At 42.2% G+C, this 25,504-nt stretch overlaps 1 protein-coding gene across 5 annotated transcripts in view; it reads right to left on the minus strand.

Moving 5' to 3' along the window:
• The window catches only part of TLE1 (transducin-like enhancer of split 1 (E(sp1) homolog, Drosophila)), an 82,695-nt gene extending 57,203 nt beyond the window's left edge, over positions 1-25,492 (minus strand). For 4 of the 5 annotated variants that reach the window (XM_008576718.1, XM_008576721.1, XM_008576717.1 and 1 more), the window contains exons 1-4: positions 25,182-25,297; positions 24,306-24,406; positions 22,836-22,899; positions 22,677-22,721 (exon numbers count right to left, since the gene is read on the minus strand). In XM_008576718.1, coding sequence (XP_008574940.1) covers positions 22,677-22,721; positions 22,836-22,899; positions 24,306-24,406; positions 25,182-25,205 — 234 coding nt within the window. In that variant the 5' untranslated portion in view covers positions 25,206-25,297. Of the gene's footprint in view, positions 1-22,676; positions 22,722-22,835; positions 22,900-24,305; positions 24,407-25,181 lie in introns of all 5 variants that reach the window. The other variant, XM_008576716.1, reaches the window with a different exon arrangement.
• Between the last annotated feature and the right edge of the window lie 12 nt (positions 25,493-25,504).

Raw genomic sequence — 25,504 nt, forward strand, 5'->3', positions numbered from 1 at the left:
GTAGATACTAATCCAACTTGCAAAGAAAGACACAACCGCATGCTTTATTGGTCACTTAATAAGAGATAATGAGTTATTTAACTGAGTTGGAAAATCTACGTGGTTTAAGGCTACAGGAGCACGATCATTTAATCTGGTGTGCAAGGCTCTTAACACACTTTTTCGACAATAGCACACCATGATGAACTTATGGAATCACTGCAAGTTTGTTCAAGCTGGCGTCAGAAGGCGCTAGAGCAACTGTGCCGTTGAAGCAGTCTACCTTTCAAAGGTGAGGCCCATGTGAGGGCAGCACACAGACAGTGCCTGTGGTTTAGCTGAACATCACAGTGTGTCCTGAGTGTCTGCGCCATGGGCTGTTCTAAAGGAAGCAGGAATAGTCCCTGCTCAGCTCCACGCAGTCCCCCTGCTACAAGGGACAAACACACCAGCAAGGGAGGGAAAGGAGGGCACCCCGCTTCAAGGCTAGGGCAAGATCCACCCGCCACCTGCAACACCCGACAGCAATGCAAAGCAGCTTTCCTCTAACTTCTGTTCTCAAAAACAAAAAAAAAGTCATGTGTAAAGAGACCCAGTATTGACCTTATTTATTTCATCATTTTCCGTCACTGCATACTAAATGCCATCTCTATTACTGAATTAGGCAATGAAAAGGATCACAAGAAGAAAATTATAAAGCATGCAGCTCATGCCCTTGAGAAACAGAGAATGGAATAAGATAAAGGAACTTTACAATCAAGTATATTAAAAAAGAGCCACATTTTATCCTCTAAGATGATTCCAGTTAACTGAGCAGGAAGGTTCTTTGGTTTTATGGGACTGAATTTATGGCAACCCAACCCAATTCTCCCTGACCAACAATGAGATAGGGTTACAGACCATGCCATGGAAGAAATGCACTAGAAGGGGAAAATACTGATATAGAGAGCAAACTCTATGACCTTGCTTTAGCCAGTGGGACAAACAGATATATGCAAAAAGGGTGCAGCTGTAGCAGGTGCAAAAACAGAACTGGGTCAGCCCCACCCGGTACATTTGATCACAGCCACCCACTCAAGCTAACTCAAGGTCATGGCTCTCCTCGAAAGCATGGGCAGGCTTCCCTTTCCTTTGCAAGAAGGGCCTGCACTATATATTTGGGTGCAGGTCAAGGACTAGGAATGCCCTTCGTGGACTCCTACAGTCTTTGCTCCCCACTCCCTACCTACCAGTCCCCATGCCATTCTGAGGTTTTCCAATTTGAAAAATGATACATGCTCACTTTGAGCACACACACATGCACACAGATGTATAGAGATAAATATAAAAGAAAGTTAAAACAACCCTACATTCATCATCCACGGTAAGTGTGGGTAACATTTTGGTGATTCTAGGATGCCATCATTACAGGTTCTCACTATATGTGCAGAAGCACTTTAATACCAAGAAGTCTCATAAACAGTGCCTTTCTAGAACTTGTTTTCCACTCAAAAATGTGTTATTGACACCCTCCCAGTCAATAAATACAGATATTAATAAGCACATCATTGACATATTCCACTATACAAGCATACCAGTGTTTAAGCACTCCTGATACCAGTGGATATTTGTTTCATCTAATTTTCCACAATTACAAACTGTATCAAATAACCTTCCCCACAGATCTCTAAAAATAATTCCTACAAGTGAAACTGCTCGGTCAAAGTGGATGCATATTTTCAGTTCTAATGCATGCTGCCCAACTGCCTAGCAGAAAGGCTGCACCAACGCACATTACTGCCAGTCTATGAGGGTGCTTGCTCACCCACCCAGTGTCAATACTGGGTTTTGTTGATCTTTTTAAAATCTTTATCCATCTAATAGATTTTAAAATGACCTCATTTTTATTTGCATTACTTGGATTCTTCCTGAAGTTAAATATTTTTTCATATATTTACTGGTCCGTTGTATTTTTCCTTTCTCCATTCCTCCATTGTGTTTAATCATTATTGTCTTTTTGTAGCAGTTCTTCACCTGAGACAAATCATTATTGTCTTTTTGTAGCAGTTCTTCACCTGCTTAACCCTTTGTCATAGTTTGCCCAACTTGTCACTTGCTCTTCAACCTTGCTTAATATGGATTTTTTTGCTGTGTAGAATTTTAAGTTTTGATGTGGTCAAAATAAAGAACTTTCTCCATATGCTCCTGGCCCTTGGGTAAGGATTAGAACACACCAAGATTATAAAAGCCACATTTTATTTTTTTCTAGTGCTGCTATGGCTGAAACTTTTATACTTAATTACTAGATCTAGCTGGAACTCATTTTGGTTTAAGAAGAAAAGACGTACTCACCTTTAATTAATAATAGTAATTATGTGTTATTACATAGAATGGCTTCAAGGTAGAATGAACATAGTCAGAGGACAGTTAAAACCCAGTCTGAATAGAATGAACTTGTAAACCTTTGATAACAAAGTTACCAGAAACAAAATAAATGAAGTACAGATTAAAGCAAAAACCAACATAATTTGGATTAGACAAGGTTAAGACTGGAACGGGAGGAAAAAAGTTAAAGCTCAAAACTCAAACTGATAAGAAAACATCAAAACCCATGCCACACATCCCAAAAATTCTAAATAAACACAGTCTAGAGAAGAAAGAAAGAAAGAAGAGCAAAAGGAGGAGGATCTTACCTAAGCTGTCTCTTCCCTCTGCCAGGTCTCTAAACTCTAATCTTAAACTATCCTGACAAGTGAGCTTCATTTTTGAGCCAGAAAACCTAAATTCCAGTCTTGCCTCTTCTACTTACAAGCTGGTTTACCCTGGACATGGCACTGATATTCTGAGCTGCCCTGGCTCCTCCACCTGTACAACATAAATGAGAGAAACCTACTTCCCGGCAGCGTGAAGATGCAGTTCATCTGACATGCTTTGTGACTTCGAAAACATCACAGGAGGATTTCGTAAATGTTTGCCCCATTCCATAAAACAGCTTGGATGGCAGTAGTATTAAGACAGTAATTCTTAGTATTAACTCTTGCTTCAACACGGTATTCTGATAAGATTCTTAACTTCGCACAAATTAACAAGCACTAGTGTTTTTTCCACTCATGTTTCTACTCCTGATCACAGGATCTGCTAGCAGGTTTGCCTGGACATTTGACCCTCCTTAAGTCAGTATTAAGAGTTCTGTAACCTTTTTGGACTTCCATTCACCTCTTCCAAAGTCTAAACTATTTTCCACCTAGAAATCATTTTCCTCCCAAAGCTCAAGACATATTTGGCACCTGCTAAGTCATCATGTTTACAAATAAACTTTCCTGTGTCCGTATTTTTGACATTGTCTAACAAGGCAACAACAATAAATTAGCATTCAAGAGCTATCCCCAAACCAAATCTGCATGGAACCCTCCCACCTGGAAATTTAAGCAGCTGGCTAAGGGCCCCAGCCTCAAGCCTTACTTATTATCAGCCACCACCCAGAGAAGCAGCAGGAAGCAGGAGTCCTGTCTGGAACAATCTTTTATTGTCCTTCTCCAAGCCAACTCCTCTCACTGATAATACGCATGTGATAAGAGTTAAGTTTCATAATCCAAAAACTTGGGTTTGCATCTCAGTAAACTAGTACTAGATGTCCCAAAGTCAAGTCATTTCAACTGCTATGTCCCAGGTCTATAATCTGAAGAACAGGAATATCACCAGTCTACTGCAGAGTTTCACTACAATCAAATGAATTTTATTCCAAAGTGCTATCCAAACGTAAGAGATCTTCCCAATCCTGCAAAGTCTACCTCAAATCCACTTAGAAGCTGCCTTTCCTCCGTAACACCAATAAACACACCTCTCTAGGCCCTTCAAGATCCTCCGCAGCACTCACCGTCATTTGGTAAACTAAACTTAAGTTCTTAAAAATCACGTTATAGAAAGCTTCCATACAGTTTACTAACACCTTCCTGCATAAAAATCTCAATACAACAAGATGGGAAGCATTATAAGAACAAGACTCCTACTAAGTACTCCGATATATTTCTTCACCATACCTCCCCCACTAAAACTGATCCCAGAGTACACATCCAACATACTTTCAAAGTCATGCGTCACTGAACTAAAACAGAATCTCTGTGCACCCTAAATGCAATGACCAAGATGCAACAGGATAAACCATTACTAAACAGAGAGTAAGGCTCTGTTTACAAAATGAAATCACATGTTATAGGTTTAAGATTCATGTACATGTAATATTTTAACTGAGCTAAAATATAGCCAAATACCTCAAAGACCAGCAATGAATCAAATCCTGGTCTATTCTGCAGGGCTTTGAAACTAAAGATGTGCTCTTCTGAGCATCTGAACTTGAGTTTTAGGATTCTACAATTCCTAAAAGCTTGCTCAGCACCTCTTCATACTTCTCACACCTTGTCTAATTACAGGACTGAAGAGCCCACTCCTCAACGCTCGCACACTTCCTCACTACACTCAGAGCACTGCATAATGAGTGTCTGAAACTCGAAATAGGGTGAGGACTGCTCAAGAGTAATTGCCCAGGATCTCAAAGCAATCCACCGGCATCGTGCCCAAAGTCAGCTTAGGGAGGGGAAACTCCAGCAGCATTAAATTGCAAATTGATGGATCATAAAAAATGGTGCTTATGCTGAGGGCTGGCAAACTGACCTTTTGGGTTCTTTGAACCAAGCAGGAAGCCAAGAAAAAAACAGTAGAGTGTTGGTAAGAAGTGTCTGGCAACAGATAAACGAGAGAGAACATGAAAACACAGCACATAAAAGGAAATAAACAAATCTAAATCCCTTCTGACTAGAAGTTACTGAGTCTGTGCAATGACAACCTTAAAAACAGAATAACTGTTCAATCTCACCAACCAAACAGAATGTAAATTTTGTTGTAAGTAAGATGGGTCATTCAGAACACGTTAAGGTATTTTTTAAAAATTAATAAAATAGAACAATGATGAGTCCTTGGGGAAACTGGAATAATCATGTGTTACTGACGACGGGGTAAATTGGTAGTCGTCTTGGAAAGCAACTGGGCAATGTGTTTCAAGAGCATGAAATTATTCAACCCCTTTGGTAAGGCTTCCCACGGCTAAGAATTTATTCTAAGGAAACAGTTCAAATGAAAAGCACTCCATGCATGAAGCTGTTCACCGCAGCACTCGTCTCAAAGGAAAGAGAAAGAGCCAGGTAAAGATATAACAACACTTCAACACATCACAACCATCGCAGGAGTTTTTGAAAAACTTAACATTTGCTCTCCTGATAAATCAGCTGTCTAATACTAGAACAGTTAAATTCGCTACGCCAACCCACAGACGTGGTGCGTAACCATTAAAGTCATATTTATGATAATGAGGTTAAAATGGCCAACACATTCATTACATAAAGTGGAAGGGAAGAACAAAGACATGGTGTTAGTATGCCTGTGTTGTTTTTTTAAAGCACATGCAAGTGGTCAAGCAGTGTAAGCTGATACCCAAAATAAAAACAGTGATTACGCAGCAGATGGTCTACAGTGACTTCTTTTTGCCCTCCAGTGACTTTGTGAACACAGACCTTGATTTATGGTTTAAATTTTTATGATTAAATTGGAAAGGGAGATAAGAGCAGTCAGGCCCACCACACCTGCGATCAACCATTGACAGTGCCACAACAATGCAGGCAAACTCTGGAACCATTCGGGTACCCAGCCCTCTTACAATCCTCAGATCACACATGGAAAAATCCACGCCTAAAGGAAATGATTTGCCCAAGATCATAAAGGTTAGAAAATTAGAAGCCACATTCCCTGCCTAGTTCTTTCTTCAGGAAGCAGAAATGGTAAATTGGGACATACTCAAGACCAAAAATAGAGCCGATAAACTCAGCCTTATTTGCAAAGCAATACAGTTGAACAGCCATACAGCCCAACAGGACTGCAGCAGCCCAAGGCCAAGGTCATGCTGTCCCTCAGCCAACAATGACACCACAAGAAGTGGCCCAAGTCTGTCAATGACAGAATCACTCTACTGTTGGTGCCTGGACAAAGCACTCTGCACGGCCAATAGGCATTTTATAAGGGACCTCAATTATAAATTGCAAACCTTAATTAAACAGGTTGCAGCCAAACTCAACTTTAGCATACTCCTTCAGAGGCATAGAATTATGCATCAACCCTAACTTCAGACCATCAGGCCCACAGTAGAGCAAAATCCACAAAAATCTCTCTAGTTCCTGAAGATGACATCTGACGTATCTAAAGAAAATTTGAGATATATGCATAAAAACTGTGTATCAAAAATAATACATACAGAACACAGCAAACAATCTTCTAATACTCCCTCGTCTTCACAGGAGAGGAAGGTTTCTCTGCCGAGAGGCCTCCTGCAGAATATCTGCTACTTTTGGACATATCTACCATTATAGCACCTTGCTCCACCAACATACTCACAAAGAGATAAGTTTATCTCAAATTCAAACGCATCGAAGTAGGTTTTTGTTTAAAAATATAATTACATCCATAAAATTACTATTCACATTTTAGGGAAATCCAAATTAAAAGAATAAGGTTACAAATGGTTACTTGAGTAAAAACTGGGATCACCTGAAGGGCCTGTTAAAACAGATGGCTGGACCCCAGCCACTGAGCTTCAGATTGACGAGGTCTGGGCCTCAGAGCCTGCATTCCCAACAAGGTCTCATGTGGTCCTGAGGCTGGTAGCACGGGGACCACACTTTGAGAAGCACTGCCATCTATTAACCACACATGACAGCAGCAGCATCTACTCCTTAGCACCTGCCAGGCCACTGACATCTCTCTAATCTTCACATGACACCAGGTCACCTGAAACAATGGACTAAAAGGTTAAAATAATTTGCCTAAGGTCAGAACAAGCTAGCAGAGAGGTCAGACCTTGCCACAACAGGAGGGCCACCTACTCCACACATTTTTCAAAACAAGACCGAGGCAGGAACACAAACCAAGGGTGTAGGAACACATTTGCCTCCTGTGGAAAACCTCAAACAATATTCATTTAAATTATTCCACCCATGGCAACGTAATCTCACCCCTTCTTAAAGCCTATGATTAGGACAAAACAGAGGACCAGATGACAGAAACCCTTTGGTGGCTCAACTAATCAGAATATAAGTCACCAATCACTGGCAGATAACAATTTTTCTGTTCCAGCTCCCCCACATTTGGCAGCTCCCACAGCATTCTAAATCTGAGCTCTTTCCAACTGGGCCCAGACTCTACCTATCCTTTCACTGTTCATCTTTCACACTTGCAATTTCTCTGAAAACAAGTAGGAGTTAAAAGAAAGGAAGAAAAGGGGAAAAAAAGCCATGCTGATGGCTGCCCCAGCAGAGATAGCAACACTAATTGCTCCCATTCTCTGGCTCCTTGTGAGGCAGATTGCAGGGGCCTACATCTCCGGAGAAAGCTCTCCTATCTTCGCGGCTGCTCTCATACAGCAACTCAAGTGTCCTTAATTGTTTATGTTCTTAATGCAGAGCCTCTTGAATGCATTCATTTTTAATAGCAGGCTTGAGTGTGGGGCCCATCAAAGAATGACAAAGCAACTCTATTCATTGGTTCTCCTTCCTGCAATGATGGTCTTTTGATTTATTTGCAAATGACAAGCTTGCCAGGCCCCTCTTGAGGGCTGCCCTCATTTTTTTTATTTTTAAAGAATTCAGTTACATTTTCCAAGATGAAGTTGAGTCTGCGATGCTGTGTATTTGTGTAAATTTTTCCCCCTTCAGTTCCTTCTAATTAATGACTTAAATGTTTTGACCCAACTGTTGCCAAGCAGAGCATTTGGGCTTTAATTTGTCATTTTGGTAAAGATGCATCTTTGACAAAAGCATCGCAGCTGTTTCAGTTCCTAAATAGCACATTTCCATTACTCAGAAAACCCTTGTTATGGAGTTCAGAAAGGACCTGTTTGGAGAAACTGTACTGACTTGTCCCAGAATGGAAAAAAGACAGCTTTTGGGGGCCTTCAAGGAAAATGAACTCTGTGGTGCCACAAAAGGTTTTGAAGACAAACTCTGCAAGGTGAACTCACAGAACAGCACCATAAAGTCATCATCTATTGTCTCGGATGGAGAGACAGCAAACCTCTCCCTGGAACACGCCCCAAGCCTATGCCTTTTATTAGGGAGCTCATGAGAAATTAGATAATCTCATACAACAGCAGTGGGATTAGTGGAAGGAAAAGTCAACTACATCATCATCACCATCAGATGAAGGTTAAAATTACAACTGTGAAACTACAACATGCCTATGTAAAGACAAAGACCACACAGGTGCATGCAGAGAAAAGGTAACCTCTGAAAACCGGGTTTATGAGACTTTTTCTCAAAATTTGGAACACTGTTTTCCTTGCAATGAAATTAAAATGTTTCTTTTTAATGATAGCTAACATTTAGGCCAGTGTAACTTGTCTTTAGTTGGTACTGACCTTCAGCAGTCTATGGTCACTATCTCCATGCTTCCCATAATAATAAAGCAAACACCCAGTGCACACAACTATAAAGCACTAACTTATCGTTAAGCTTTAGCATTTCCCATTGCCCCCTGCCCACATCCGTGGAGATCACCGGATAAGGAGTTTGGTGTGAATGTTTCCCTAACACATTGAAATCTTTAGCCAATCCAGATGGTAAAAAGGAACTTCCTGTGCAAGGTAACCATGCGCCAGTGGTTCCCTAACTTTAAGAGCTACAGCTGAACGACTCACATGCATGGATGAGGGCTGCCAGGCTGCCACTCTCCTTCTCCAGCAGCTTCTTAAGAAGGCAGCTAAGGCAGCTAGACCACAGGGAGACCTGGGCCATCAGTGCAGTGTGACACGGCAGCAGGACGGCTGCACACGAGAATGCATGTGTGGGGAAGGTCCCAGGGCAAAACAGTCCCTAGATCCCTAAACTCAGTGCTGAAATCTCAGTTGGGAAGCCCCAGCCCCTGGGCCTTACTCTCCCTTTCCCCAGGCTGAGCTGTTAGTAAAAGGTGGTCCTTTAGGAAGGAAGACAAGGTTCTTGGCCTTCCCAACTGGAACCTGAAATTCTCTTTTCAATCAACATCATATGCCAAGAAACCTGCCAAGCTCCACAATTTACTCTCAGAGTAGCCAGAAGAGGGATATGTAAAGGAGGGGACTCTTTCAAAAACAGCACCAGAGTCTGCCTTAAGAACAGTGCACTGTTGTATCCAGCTGGGGGGGACACGTCAAAGGTTGGGAGCCAATGAGGCAGAAAAAGAACTTGTGAACAGCTAAGCCAACAGTCCAAATAAAATTTAGTTTCTCAAAAACATTTTAGAACATGATCAAAATGAAATCTGGGATGCTGGCTAACATTTTTAAAGCATAACCTTTTGGAAAAGCTTATTTTAAATATTTAGAGTATGGTGAGCAACATGATCCTGGATGACAGATGTCATGGTATATAGATTCACTGAATATTGACTAAGCTATGTGTGTGGAGGCAAACAGGAATAGCATTTAAAATACAAAGTTACTTCTTTACAAAAAAAAAAAAAATCATTTCAGCATAATACAATCCATGGAGAAATCCAAACAAGAGAAAAATAATCACCACTCCTCCAGGATAACAATCAACCCACTTTCAGTAGAAAAAAGTATGTTGTGTGAGAATCTATTCAAGGTTGCAGGGACTGACCAAAAATATACATAATTAAAATAAAAGGCCAGAGTCTCCTTATGCCCAGTCATGTTAACTATAAATTTAAAATCATACGTATTACACCATTGTCTAAGATATACTGGGGAGCATTAAATAAGAAAGGGATTGCGACTGACAGTAATGGAAGAGAGCTGGGGCCACCACAAGTTACCACTCCTAGAATTCACAAGTTATTTTACAAGTGGGCAGATCAATTCATGTGCTCGTGTGTTTTTAGAAAACATCCTAGATATTCTTCCATTAATTATGTGGGTTCCAGGACATGTCAATTCTCATTTCCCAGAGCACCAGAAACCAAATTTAAGCCACGTATTCTGTTACTCTGGTCTGCACTTGTGCGTTTCCCACAGGGCTGGGCTGGCTCAATAATGCTGCGCTTCTTCTGGAAGAACAGGATAGACTTCCTGCCATTTGGACTATGAAACACAGTAATCCACCAGGGAATAAAGGTCAATGTTGCACTTTTGGTCATTACTGAATCATTTGAGATGATCTGTGGTGAGGATGAGAAGAAAATCGAAGGCTGTGAGAACGCTGCAAATGGCTTGACCTCAGACCAATCTTCATCTCCATCTGTCTAACAGACATGTGGATAAAAAGCCCCCCCTCCTCTGGGCCACTCAGAAGTTTATTTCTCCTTAATAATATATTGTTTAACTAGTGCCACGTATTTGAAAACAGCCAAGCCTCAGACTGATGCTTATTCAGGTTTTAAGTCATCAACTAAAGTTAGGAGCACAATTTTCTAGTCTGCAAGCAGTACTGCAATGTAGAAATTTTAACTAATATGGAGAATCGCCTGCACTGCGGGGGCATGTACCAAAATCTCCTTACTTGTACATGCAAATATATGCACACTTACACCTCCACCCCCACCAAAAGACAGCCACACAATTTCTGTTAACACAACCACAAAGGTGAAGAGCAGTTCCGAAAACTGCATATTGCTGCTAAATACATCTATTTTTTTTTTCCGAGTGTCCAATTAAAGCTGCTTAATCATTATTAAGGCAATTCAATCCTTAAATACAATATATTCTTGAGAACTCAGAGCCTGATTATCATTTAAGCCATGAAATAAATGTTAATATCCCTCAACTTTATACCAGTACTACCCCCCTTAACTGGTTTGGCCAGATAAGTTTAGGCCCCCACAGTATATCAATGTCAAACAACATCGTGTCAAGCTAAGATTCAATTCAGGTAAGTGCCACTGCCAAATTTTCTTGTTCCCAGACGGGCTTTAAGATTATTTTATTGCTTAAAATTTAATTTGTTCCAACTCGTGTCTCCATGACAACGTTGGCTAACCCTGCAAATCATTTGGGTAATTGGATATCTTATCTTTCTATTGCTCTCAAATCGAATGATTCTGCTAGAATTGTAACAACCAATCAAATTTACGGTCCTCCTGAGTAATAGACTTGGGAAAGTAGCCACATTCATCTCCTCTTTACAGCCATATTAACCAGTATGCGACAAACAGTAGAATTGGGTCTTCAAACTATACTCCAAATTATAAATGGTGTCAATATCAATATTCTCACAGCACAAAGTCTACTCAAAAGCCCCTTCCCTTTCATACTACTTTGATTTGAGAAGCAACAATTGGTACTCATTCCATATAAACCTTGAGCAATTTCAGCACTTTGAGGGAAACTGACAGATGCTAATCAGAAAAAATAAAAATAATTTTTAAAAAGTTTTTAAACCACAGTTTTTGGGTATTTGACCTTATGATAAAATAATGACCAAAACAACGGCTGCACAGGATCACACTACGGCACTGACACTGACTAACTGCGGTTCTTCAGGTAAGAAAGTCATACTTAAAATAAAGTAGTCAAGAAATAAGAATGAATACAGATTTAACAACTAGTTCAAAAATCTCTGTACCCTTAAAGAAATCCCCAGAGTCAAAATGTGACACCTCCTTATATTTCACTTAATTCACAAATATCACAGCATTCAGGATAGTCAACTATGAAACAGACTTCTTGTGAGATTCAAAAGTCAGCAGTTCCCCTCTTGAGTTAGTGGTACGATGCTGGCCTTTGTTCAGCTAAAAAGTACAGAAGTTGGATAAGTTTCAGTGGTCCAATTCCATCTTCTCGGGAGCTATGCAAAGACACTGGCTCTGCGGGAGCTTGTGGCCCAGGCACAGTAAAAGAGCCAGCCCGCTTACAAATGGGAAAGGCTCTGGAACCCAGGCCAACTGGCAGGCTTAGAGGGTTCTCCAGAACCTATTGCTGCCCCTACAGATACTCAGGTTGTCAAGGCCCCTTCTCAGCACACCCATATCAACAGGGGTCTGAGCTTCTAAAGCCATAATGAGAAGAGGTACTGGCACTACTTGTTTGCACTGTGCAGACAAGTATCCCAAATACTTACAAAGACACACATGCATGGCAGTAAGAGGTGACAGCCTAAACTTCCAGTTTAGCAATGTCCAATCCCAGTGGCTCTGTTTTGCTCCCTTGTGAGGTCTGGTTTTTTGTGTTTCTGTTGGTGTTTTTATTTTTGCTTTCCCAAATACGAGCACAAAAGCAGCAGCTGTAAATGTGATGGTCAACAAAAATCTCAAGGCCGTGGAACAAATAGAGAAATATAACACAACTATATTCTATTCAGATTTTTGCACAACACTTTATAAATTTCACAGCAAAAGGAACCCCCCCCCCCACGCATATACAAACACACACACATATATATATATACCTACCTCATCAAGGCCAGAGACCTTTTATTTAAGCAAGCAACAACTTGGCCTTGTAATTTCTCACACACACACACACCCTCCTTATTTTCAGACGACATATTCTCTCTTCAAATTGAGAGTTGGATTTTCCATGTTGCATTAAAAAAAAAAAATCTGAAACACACCTCCTACCCTTTATTCTGCCCAAACTCACTTGAGTAAAATGAACCAAATCCTCTTTGTTGTTCATCCATCCCTTTAAATGAAAAAACACTCAACACAAGTTTATTCTCACTGGTAGTTATAGTAATTACTTAAAGCTGTTGCCTTCCAAGGACACATTTTGCTGTTGGCCTAAATAAGGCATTTTTAATTCCTTTAGATTCCTCAGACAAGAGACTGCCAACAAGGGCCTTATTTTTAAAAAGTTGGCTTTTTGGTTTTTTTTTAATTTTCCTTTTGAGCCTAAAGATAGATGCTTACCATCTTAGACGGAAACAAATACAAGACTTTGTAATGGAGGGTGGGGAGGAAGGGATGACAAGTGAATTAATTCAGATGTAGGGAGGAAGGATGCTGGGTTTGGAAAAACAAGAGGGAAGCATAAATGGAGCATGGCCTAGAAATCCAACAGCAGGGTAGTTTTAAATGGATTGCTAACAGGTTTAGGTAACAGCTACCCCTCAGAGAGGCCCCACTGTGGGAGCCAGTGATGACTGCTCCTGCATACGGTCACTCAATCCTGACTGCCATCCCCTAACCCTACTTGCCTGTTTTCTCTTTCTAAAGGGAGAATAATTAATACCCACACAAAGGGAGGCTGGGAGCCTTCACAGGGAGCTCCATGGATGCGGGCTATGACCACTCAATGTCTTGAAAAAGCTTACTCTACAATAACAAACCCAAGAAGCTGATTTCTGAAAGCCAAAGAGCTGAAAAACACAACTATCTGAGACTGGAGTGGGCACCTGTGGCTGCAGGCTCCGTGGGGACTGGATACCCTTCCTCCATCCCGATGGCCCATCCTTTACTCTCTCCATACCAGCCCAAGATGCAGATCAATGTTAAGGCCTCCTTTCCTAAACCAAAAGCAACCTTTTTATTTCCACTCACTAATCCATAGAAGCCTTTCAAATGGCACAAATAAAGGCGGCTGCATTTTGTTCTCTAAATCAATTTTCTCCCCAGCCATCAACTAGATGTTCCCGCACAGAGAAAGAACAGCCCTTCCCTTCTAATTCAAAAATCCATACTGCCATTGCCCTTGCAAACTGCTAAACAAGCAGTATCGGCAAGTCACTTGTGTTCTGTAATATATTTACTGCAAATCCCAATGGCTTGCCTCCTAATGCAGTTTTCCATTATGTCTGTGCGTGTCAATACACTGGCTGGTCACCAACTTGTAAGCAGCTCTGACCAGCTGTTTGCTCAAGGCATCAAGAGGACGCCCAGAAGGAACAAAGGCTGTGCTCCTGAAGAATGACTTGGAGGCCACAGCCTTAGACAGCCTCAATCTGCACACACAAGCTGGGGTCCTTGAAGAGGGTTTCTTTTCTGTACTTCACACCCCTGTGCCACCCACAGCCCCTAAAGCCAACTGAAACTCTCCCACTAGGTCAGTTTCCATCCACACAAAGTTCAAAATTAGTCCTTTTACGCAATCATTTCCTGATTTACTACGTATCAACACTAAAGCTATTTTCCCCAGCAAACACCCTGTTGACATCTTTAAAGGCCCATTACAGCTCTAATTTCATTAAAGGGCCAAAAGGAAGGTAGAGAGGATGGCTTCAAAAGGGGAGTCTGGCTTTTCTGTTTAAGTACAAATCTCTGCTTTCACACAACAGTGGAAAAAGAAAGCACCTTAACACCATATAAAAGTGGGTCACACAAAGGGCAAGTTATGAAAACCTGTCAAGGAGGAATTCTTAAAATGTATATGGAAATCCCTCCGTCACCTACCAGTCTAAACCGAGGTTAGTAGCTAAAAAAAAGCCTGATCCTCTAACAAGCCCTTTCAAGTTGTCTAGATTATTTATTCCTCTATTGGGGGGGAGCTCTATGTAAGATATGTGACAGGCAGATATTTTAAATTGTTAATTTATAGACTCCAGGTATAATATAGGTGGGTATAACATGGGTGTTTCCTATGTATTTCTCTTTGTGCATATTTGAAAGTTTCATAATAAAACATGAAGACTTTAATAATCAATGGGTATAATCATTAAGAAACCTGGTGACTAAAAAGTTTAATGCCTTGAGAGAAGCTTATGATACAATTTATCCACAACTCTGCTGGCAGCTGTGGTCATCCTTAAGCAATAAGCAGTGGGCCCAGGGACAGTAAAGCAAGCACATGGCCAATTCACACAGAAACCCGGGCCTCAGCAACATGCTAGTTTTTTGGGGGTTTTTTTGTTTTTTTTTAGTACAAACCCAAGTATATTACTATAATTAAACTCTTTATTAAAAAGCCTCACTAGGGCTGGCTGGTTAGCTCAGTTGGTTAGAGCGCAGTGTTGTAACAACAAGGTCAATGGTTTGGATCACTGCACCAGCCAGCTGTAAAAAACAAATAAATAAATAAAGCGGCCTCAGTGGATATTCTGACCGTAAATCACACTTCCAAAAGAAAAACCAAGCAGAAGTGGTTAGATGAGGTTATTAGAACTGAACTAAACAGATTTCATTTTTAAATTTGGCAATAAGAACCCATAATCATACTCTTGATTCAAGTTTTTAATCTGGGTTCTACGGGAAGGATATTGAGATGTACACAGCCAAAATTGTTGGGCAAAGCTATCTTGCGTATTTGTGTGTAAAAATGTCTACAACCATTTTTTGTGAAGTAGCTTTCATCAGATTCTCAAATGCTCAGGATCCAAAACAGTTACAACTACTACTGTACATAAGACTACACTTACATACAATAAATAACAAGAGCCTACTCTGTATAACTCATTGGGAAGTCTCAGAAACTCAAGCTTCAAGCAGACTGCAATCTAGCCGGAGTAATAAGAGGCCCATGAAAAAGCATCATTACAGAACACAGGCAAACTAAGTGGTGTGACAGCCTCTGCTGGCGCAGTCACAGAAGGCCTTGAAGTAAAGGTGGTGTCACTGGAATTGGACCTTGAAAGAGCCTGAGGAAGGCCATGTGAAGTTTGACAAAAAGCCTTGGACTTTTTATAAAGAAAACAAGAAAATGCAAAACGTATTTTTGGCATGAAGAAGAGACCTCCTTGGCTGGATTAAAGGAGCTGTAGGGAAGAGGAAGGTGGCCAAGTAGGACTGCAGTGGAAAGCACTCAGGGCAGGCACAGAAAGCTGCGAGTGACAGGCAGGATGTCGAAATTAAAGAAGAGGCCCCAAGCCCCTGAGGATGCTTTACATTTGCTATCTTAAAGATGCTCCCTTTCCAGAGCCAGCATTCTGAGGGTACTGGAAGGTTTGAAATGTAGGCTACTGGTCTCTGAGTGGAGTGAGTGTACCCTACAGGAAAGAGGACAAGCCAATGGAGTCCACTGAGAGTATGAGGGCTTTTATTTTAACCCCTCCGTTTAAAACATCCACTTGTAATAAATATATATGTACAGCACTACATGTATATAACCTACGTAAACAACTCTGGTGATCTGTGCTCAAACGTTTTACTGACGGTTTGTGCAAAAAACAATAAACTAAAAATCCAGTTAGATCAGTCATGGCCAGTCTAATTTTGTGTGTATTTCTGCATCTACATTCTCGATAACTGATTCCACCTCATCTAATGGATAATGAATATTGGTTTGTACACCGGAACAGATTACAGGGATGCTCAGCCAGTTGCATATACAAATCTCTCTTCCGGTGCACAACATGGTACACATGCACCCCACATAATAGTTTTTCTCTGTCTAGGAGACGAAAAATTCAACTGACAGAATTTTCAGAATTTGTTTTTTCCTCCCAGTTTTTTTCTTATACCAAAAATGAAGTGTACCCTAACCTTCTTCTGCTCACACATTTTGTGATCAAAGAATGACTAGCAAATACTACTATAAGAAAAACTTTCAGCGCTGGCCAGTTAGCTCCACTGGTTAAAGCGTGGTGTAATAACACCAAGGTCAAGGGTTCAGATCCCCAAACCAGCTAGCTGCACACTATCCCCACAAAAGTAAACTGTAAAAACTTGTTTTTTATGCCTAGTATAAGTGCTTGCAGTGGGAGGGGTAAGCAATTGTGCTCGTGGTTATGAGTCTATATTGCTTCAAACCAGGTAAACAGAATAAAACTTAGTAAACATGGCAACTAGTAAACAGTCTACACACTGAGCTATTCTAAAAACATACTTTTGCACGAATTTTTAGAAGCCATTTTTAATTAAATCAAATGAATGGCAATATATAAATATCTTAATTTATGCTAAAATTCAGTATAAATTCATTTCATTTTCTAGATCAAACCATGCCTCAGAAAAAAAATTTATAGAGGGGCTAGCTGGTTAACTCAGTTGGTTAGAGCATGGTGCTGATAACACTATGTTTTAGGGTTGGATCCCCACACCAGCCAGCTGCCAAAAAGAAAAAGAAAAAGAAAAAACATTAGAAAATTTCTCCCACCCTGCCCACCCTCCTACACATACACACGCACACGTACATTCTACTAAAAACATAAAATCATATTCACAGAATAATCTTATAGCACACTTACTACGGTAGAACTCATCATCCCATTAGTGAGGACTATTTTGAAGGTATAAATAGTCTAACCTTGTGGAATAGCCAACTGACAAAACAGCTGTCTAAAGTTTAATTAAAAATCACTATCCCAGGTTTGGCCAGTGGCTCAACTTGGGAGAGTGTGGTGCTGATAACACCAAGGCCACGGGTTCGGATCCCATATAGGGATGGCCGGTTAGCTCACTGGGTGAGCGTGGTGCTGACAACACCAAGTCAAGGGTTAAGATCCCCTTACCAGCCATCTTTAAAAAAAAAATCACTATCCCAACTGAATGACCGATTATCCCACAATAAAGGTAACCAGTTGCAACAGTAAGCACTGGGGACGGGCGGGGATGTGGAACTGGGTCCTTCAGAGCCTTGAGGAGAGAAGCCAAGTAAGTTTCTTAGTTTCCCCCTATTCAATCCACTCTGGAGACCACAAAAGTTTTAATAATAATAAAGCAAAGACTCAGATCTACAGAAACTTAAAATGGTTCCGTGAGCCAGTTACTGAATATGTCTTTAGTTTAACTACCACTCAAGATGATTTATTTAAATATTTACTAAAAGAACAGATTTTTCTTTCTGTGTTTCTTAATAAACACTATCTGGGAGAACACCTTAAGCCCTCTGGTGAAAGCTTCTCCTCAATTGACACACACACCGTGCTCGTGCTTGGGTGTGTGCTGGGAGGACTCCTGCCATGTGCAGGAAAACAGACAAACTTCAGTCTAGTCTAACCCCTTCATTTTACAAGGAGGGAAACTGAGGTCCATGGAACTTGTGTATGACTTGCCCAGTCCCTAACTGAAGTCCCTAACTGACCTCAATGAACTAAAATAAGACCAAGGCAGATCCTACAGATCACGGCTGCTCCCAACAGAACATTCAACCTCCTCTGTCTGGAAAAGACAGAAAGGGGGCGGTGAGTGAGGCACTCCGACCCCGCAAAGGCCCAAATCTGCCTCCTTTGCCTCACCTGTACCCCGACAGGCTGACCATGTTGGATCCCATCCTTATAGAAAATTTTGATATTTTGTTCCACATCCATTTCTTTTTTTGGATTTAATTTTGAATTTTTAAAATATTATTTACTGTGATTACTAAATTTTCTGATGCCCCTTAAATTCCATGCCCAAGGCTTCACTGGTCTTTGCAGGCACTGGACAGAAACCAGCCACTAGCTCCTGCCTAAGGGGTTGCGGAGGTGACTGTTAAGTAGTAAGAAATCAGACCTGCCTGCCAATAAAAAAACACAGGCTAATCTTGCACCTTGGAATCTAGGCTCCACATACACAGGCAGCTTTATCTTATGTTTGGAGGGATGGGCCTGGCTAATAAAAATGAAGTTGGGGACCACTCCAATCTTGATGACAGCTACCTCTTTGTATTACAAGGTTATTAACACCTGGTGGAGCTTAACTCTAAGTGCCTATAGTCCAGCTACACTCATTCCCCAGTGTGAGATACTGACTTAAGAAAAAAAAATCTCAAAGTGAGAAACTGTAGACAAAAACGCATGGTTAAAAAATAGAAAGATAAAACTTGCAGACAAACAGTAAGAGTCACATCTAAGGAACTAACCCCCAGAGTTAGTGAATCCCTAACATTTCCCACCTAAATACTTTAAAAAGTCCACTAAAAAACTTTTTCTAAAACAAATTTTAAAGCACACATCAAAATTGTGAAAAGCAGTTTCACTCCAAAATGTATGTACATGGTCTGAGACACTGTGCTTGCTGAAATAATACATAGAGGTCAGAAGTGTTAAGCTCTTCCCCCTTCTTCACACCAAAACCCACACTGCAGAATACATCATGTTTCCTTCCACAGCTACTCATTTATTCTTAAATTCTTCACCGCCCTGAAGAGTCCCAAGTGCTCACTCTGCCCACTCTTCAGCAGAACACAGGCAAAGAACATGATTGAGCAAACTCACTTCATTGCTGGGTCTCCACTAGGATTCCTGACATGTTTCTTTTGTTGTTAAACGTATTTTAACCTGAGAACAGCATCGCTCAGTGGGATACAATTTTCTACCTACCCATGGCTTGTGATCCCCACAGACCAGTCAGCAGTGCTGATTTTCCTAACTTTCAGAACATGCATCTGGCCCTGACGTGTCTTGCAAATGATGAAGCTGATTGGCACAAAGAGCGAGCACTGGAGAGACATGCTACTAAGCAGACGTGGGTCACTACACATGGGACCAAGGGTGAATCTGCCAATGGCCTCGTCTTCCCAATGGCAGCACAGTGGGGATGGGAGGCAGCACTGGCAACCTTGGACCAGGCAATCCAATCTCAAGCTTCAATAGATGCTTGATCTTGAGCAGGTTCCAGACTCTGAGCACGTGCCCACAGCAACACCGACCCCATCTACTTCCCAGGATGACCGTGGTGGTCACAGGAGACAAGTCACTATTGAAAACTGTTAATTACTATACAAACTGAAGCCTTCAATGACAAAAAGATACATGAGTGGGATAAAGAAGGCTTATGCATGCATTTACAGTATATCTTGTTTCCAAAAATATCAAATAAGGCAATGCCAAGCCATACAACAGAAAAAAAAAAAAAATGTAACGATCACACCGCCACACACACTCGGCATAGCCCCCAACAACCAGACTCACATCAACTATTTTTCAATGCACCCTAACACTGATGGAATCGGAATTGCCTCAGCTTTTCATGAGAAGTCTCCATCCCTCTCTTGTATAGAGGTTTACAATCTACACAGACATAGATGATGGACAGGCAGGGATCTATAAAATGCTCAAAGAAAAAAAGAATTGTCTTACTGCTACAATAAAAGATATAGTTATCTATCACCAACCCCTTGTTCCGCTGCCTTTTCTGAAACCATCCACAAAGGAGAGCAGAGAAAGTAAGGGGAAGGTTTATCAGGAAGTGTTGACACAACACAAACAGGGACTGTGGGCACCACACCAAGTACGGAAACCACAATTATACCATTCTTGATTTGGACGCACTTCCACTTTAAAACTTCCAGACGGGAAAGTCAGTGGTGAGATTTGACACTGAAATCTCTAAAACTCACTCCTTTGACAAACCCGTTGAAAGGTGGGAAGGGAGAGCGGTCATCACACTGGAGACAAATCAAACCTTAACAGCATTAAAAGCTCTCTCCACAGAAAGTTTCCCCATCACTGCATTTTTTCAGTAACAAAGATGTTGTCAGAAATGACAATTTTTCGTGTCCCCTGATGATGCCTTGCTGGCATTTGGTTATAAGCCATAAAGCAGGAATAATTTCAGCCTGTCAGGAGTCTTGCTAATGCCCAGTTTCCCCCTAGAGAGAATTCCTGTCAAATCTAATGAGAGCTCCAAAGGCCCTCTCTACAATATAATGAGCACTTAGGCCATGCTGGTGATCAGGCGGCAAAAAGCATCAATTTGAGCCTGGCTACACCCTGGGGGCCAGACGTCACCAGTTTTAATAAGAATTATGATTACTAGGCTGCACCAAATGCCTCCTCAGAACTTACTACTAATGTGTGACATTCAGAAGGATGTTTTTCAAATGCAAGGCCACTTTAAAGTGAATTACAGCACTACTTCGCACACCACTCTAGTTAAGGGGGTCTGTCAGCGTTTACAATGTAAACTAAATTTCAGGGGGCTGAATACCCTACTATAAAAAGCATGGTGTCTCTCAGCTTTTCACATTTTTCAAACTACCGACCGATTACACACAGCATATTATTAATGAATACAGGCCATGATGGACAGTATATGCCCACAAATGCCCAACACAGTATTGAAACTCATTAGAAAGCTATTTTCACACCATGGGGCCTCTGACCCTCTTCACCTCTTCTCCCTTCTTCCTACACGATAAAGAAGAGGTCACCCCACCATGTAACCTACAGAAACCCAGAGAATTACATACCTCCTTTAGCCCCCCCCCCATAAACTCAGCAGACAACATCACATCGCGGTGGTGTTCCCTTGTAAAAGAGTCAATGCAGTTATTAAATCCTTTGACTTTAGGGGCTTAAAAAAAGCTCAGTCATCTACTCTCATTCTTCCAGAGTACGTGTACTAGTTCCCCTTCCCCCCCCACCACTAAAAAAAACGTGCCCTTCAAGGTAACTTTAAAAAAAAAAGTGCAGGTTAAAACTCCTAGGCCAAGTTTATTTGCATAACTCATTTAAATGACCATAGATGTTAGCCATAGATCTTCTATAGCTCATAACTATCAACAAGTTATCACCTCAATAAGGCACTAGCTACTGAAGCACACAAAAATAAAGGCACAAACCCAACATAAACTAAGTTACCATCTTTGAAAATCAGAATAAAATCAGCATTTTTAAAGGCCCAATTATATCACTAATGAAAGGCCCTGAACTTAACTATCTCTTTCCAAACACATATCTGAGAAGAGATCTAATGTACAAGATGATAACTTAACATTATGAAATCTATGATGAATTAAAAATCAAAGAGTGCAGAGTTACAAAAGCAGAATTCAACTCTGAAACACACTTGCTTAATGAAAGTCTTTGAATATAAGGAAGATCTGAAGGCTGAACTAATCAATTTCTCCACTGTGCCCCAGCCGGTCAGCCATGCTCTTTAATTTAATGAAACAAGGGTTTGAGATGAAATAGCACATATACATCAAGTAAGAATTGTATTGTTGCACTTTGAAATGTGTCCAACTGTGCAACTTCATCTGATGATAATTTTTTAAGAGGCAATCGATTTCTAAAAGACTTATTGTACCAGCGTCTTGATGAAAAAGTGAATGTCAGCATATCTCCAGAATACTTATACCCTGCCATTAATGCTTTCTTTGGCAGACAATGACTACTCAATCGAGGGTCCTTTGGGCTGAGCAATCATTTAGCTTTGCTTCTCTTATGAGGTCCTTAGTGCCTTGTTCCAGCTCAATACTCTTTTTATACACCATTATAGTAGCCATAAGTGTGAATTTTATGGGAACTTGCAAACTCATAGTCATAGCTAGATCTTTCCAGTCACTAATCTTTTCATGCTTTTAAAACCGCTAGGACTGAAGCAACCCCAAACATATTCCTTTGGCCATAAAAGGATGCTTTTCTCACCTCCAAATCTATGTCAATTGAAAAAATTTTTAAAAAGGTGTTGGCTAATAAGCCACTAATCCTGAGGGTTGCTTTATGCAGCCCCAAAGCATAAAGAGTACTCCAATTAGTCATATACCTTGTTTAACCTGATTTTAAAAACTCCTGAATACCCTTCTTTCCCCCACAAGTCCACACTTCCTTCCAAAACAGCACAAAAACATTAACTATCCTGAACTTCAGGATTCTAACAGGATATCCAGAACTTTCAAAAGGAGAATAAATCTACCCAGGTGGAAAAGTAAACTCAGTCTCAATTTCTATCTGCCTATAAACAGGCTAGTTTACATACCCAAAGCACCTCTCTCCTAGTCATTTAGACACTGTAATTGTCAAGAAGCAATCCTAGCTGCAGAATACTACCAAGGCTCAAAAATGGCATACAAACGCCACCCCAACCTCCCACTTCTGAGGACAAAGCCAGTATTATAGAATCATATGAACTGATTACTCATTTCAGCTTGAGATTTATCTAATGCTTACCTGTTTATGCATTTCAATGTTTAATCCATATGACATTTCATAATACTGCAAAGAGAAAAAGAGTCAAGCACTTCATTAAACTCACGTTTTTGCACTTATAAGAACACATATTTGCTCAGATTACATAAAAAGGAAAAAAGTCCAATCTTTGATACCTACCATCACATAGTGCCTCTGCATTTCTGTTTTTTCACTCGCCAGTTTCTCACATTCCAATTTAAGGCTATGAAAACAAAACAGGCAACTTAATGTAAACATTATGTCACTCGTTTTAACATCTGCCTCACATATCTGCACTTCAAGTAAAAACATATACCAATTGTGAAAAGCCATAACTATTTAGGTAAACACCCAAAAAATCCTCGTCCTTGCATTTAATATGGAAAGGGAGTAAGGGGAACGATACAGGGTATCCATTCAGCTATCATTCTTTTTATTCTTGGTGCATATCTGATCAAATGCCAAGAATGAAAAGCCAGTCAAAACCTCTGATTCCTCCTCCTAGTTGACTGTTCCCTGCATCAAAGTTTGTTCCTCTGGACTCCACCAGAATCTGGCCCTCACACAATCTTCAGTCTCAGGCATAGGCTGTAACACCTTTGTTAACTCGGTCTCTAGGCTTGAATATTGTACCTGTAAAGTTACTTGTACAAGTGCTGATCCCTTTCAAAGTCTTTGGTTTTTAAATCCCTGCCAAAATATGTCAAGTAGCTGCCGCTATGAAGTAGGCTGAAGTTCTCCCTGCTCGGTAAACAGTGTGTGCAAGTATGCCTCAAGCTCTAGAGATGCTATCTACCAGCAGACAATAGGTCAATAATCAGAAAACCCCTGACAAAATAAAAAATTCACACCCAAGCCACTTCACCTCACATAGGTGCTTCCCTCAAGCATGAGGAAAGTAAAAATTGTCAATACAGTTATTTCTTAGCTCGAATCAGCTAAAACTTCACAGGAGCAAGGGTTGGAAACTAGCCTTTCTGGGAAGTTCATTATGGACGGGGCACTTTACAAATGGCGATCATTTACAAATCCTCTGGAGACAAGTATCATTATATGAAGAAACTAAGGATGAGATGGATATAAACGTGATTCCACTCCCTTGTCCTACCCAAACCAACCGAGAGTAACAGCAAAGAGGTGAGCTTTCCCCGACACACTATCCACCTCCCTCACCTTCCCCAATGACGGGCACAGCTAAAAGCATCCAGCCTTCCCTAAGGGACTTTGCCTCGGACAACCCAATTCTCCACTATGGCAAACAGCGATTTCAACATGGCTTGCTTCCCTGAACCCGCACTTCAGGACTGACGCATCGATTGAACCAATGTTTCAGCTCAGCCTGTTGCAAAATAAATAAATGAAGTACAAATATTGACGGTTCTCATGCAACTCCTAAATAAACGAAAAAGGATTCCCTGGAACAACAGCAAACGGGCAAAAGGGGAACAATGGGAGGAGGAGGAGACAAGGGAAGAGGAGGTCCCGGAGGAGCCAGGAAAGGGGGTAACGTGAATGACAGGTCTTCACTGCGACTCCACACGCCACCGCCTGGACGCAAGTACTAAGTACAGCCGTCGCCACCTGGCTGCGCGACGAGGGGCACAAGGGGCCGCGCGGCCAGACACGCACCTGTGATACTGCGCTTGCAGGAACTGGAATTCCTCTTTAATCCGGTCTAGGGACTCCGGGATGGTGAACTTGAAGGGCTGGCCTGCAGCCTGGTGCGGCGTCTGGGGGCGACCAGCCAGGGAAACCGAGGGACGGGAATGCGGACGGACGAGTAAAGCAATAAGGCAGAGAAGGAAAGAACGAGAAGAACACAAACAATAAAGTTAGCAAAGGCAGAAAACCGAGCCCCAAACTCGACTTTGTGCTCCACCATGGGGAAGGGGAAAGGGGACCCTCCCCCAGCCCCCAGCTTCTAAAGAGGCTTGGAAGCTCCTCCGGCCTCCAGGGCGCATCGGGCTAAGTGCGCCCGGGTCATCCGGCAGGAGAGAAGGGGGCTCCAGACGGCTGGGAAGGACCAGGCCAGATTGTAGTCGTCGTCGCCGCCCCCTCCCCCATGAGGGCCATAATCACCCCTGGGACCAGAGAAGAAAAACAACTCCCTTACGCTCCCCATTCCCAGAGTCTCCCGGGCCACCTCCTCCGGGCGCACCGGAACGGGGGCCACATTGACATGTTAATGACCGAGACAAGAAACAAAGGGGGGGCTCTACCCGCCCCGGGGAAGGGGGAGGATGTGGCTGCGGGAGAGAAACCCCAGCCTCCCCTAGAGCCCCTGTGCGCCGAGTCTAGACGTCAAGCAGGAGGGGACCAAGAGAAGGGAAATGGAGTTCCAGCCCGCTGCCCACCTCACAGGGGAGGGCCCGAGCTCCCAGCCTTGCACCTCTGAGGGCGAGGGGATCCGCCGGGTTAAAGGAGCCACCCGTCCCCATACCGCCAGGGAAGAGCGCCTGGCCACCCCACGCTCTGTCCCCTCACCCCCACCGGGCCTCGCCTCACCGGGTGCCGGCTCTGCGGGAACATCGCTCCGGCGGCGGCCGCGGCTCTGCTCCCGGGCAACTCAATTCTTCGCTCAATTTCTAACTTTAATCCCGCCGAGGAAAATGAAGCCGGGAAGCCCGGCAGCAGCGGGGAGCGCAAGGGGCGAGCTGGCCGCGCACGCAGGCGCGCTCGGAGGGGCGCACCGGCCACTCGGCGCCCACGGCCGCTCCTGCTCCGCCCGGTTCGGGCTCTGGCGCTCAGGGCCACATCGCGGGGCACCCCGGTCCCGGCTGCTCCAAGAGCCTGCGCGACAACGCCGGCGCCCGGCGGCTGAGCTCCAA

The sequence above is a fragment of the Galeopterus variegatus genome, unplaced genomic scaffold (assembly GCF_000696425.1).
Source record: "Galeopterus variegatus unplaced genomic scaffold, G_variegatus-3.0.2 Scaffold1391, whole genome shotgun sequence".
Lineage (NCBI taxonomy): Eukaryota > Metazoa > Chordata > Mammalia > Dermoptera > Cynocephalidae > Galeopterus > Galeopterus variegatus.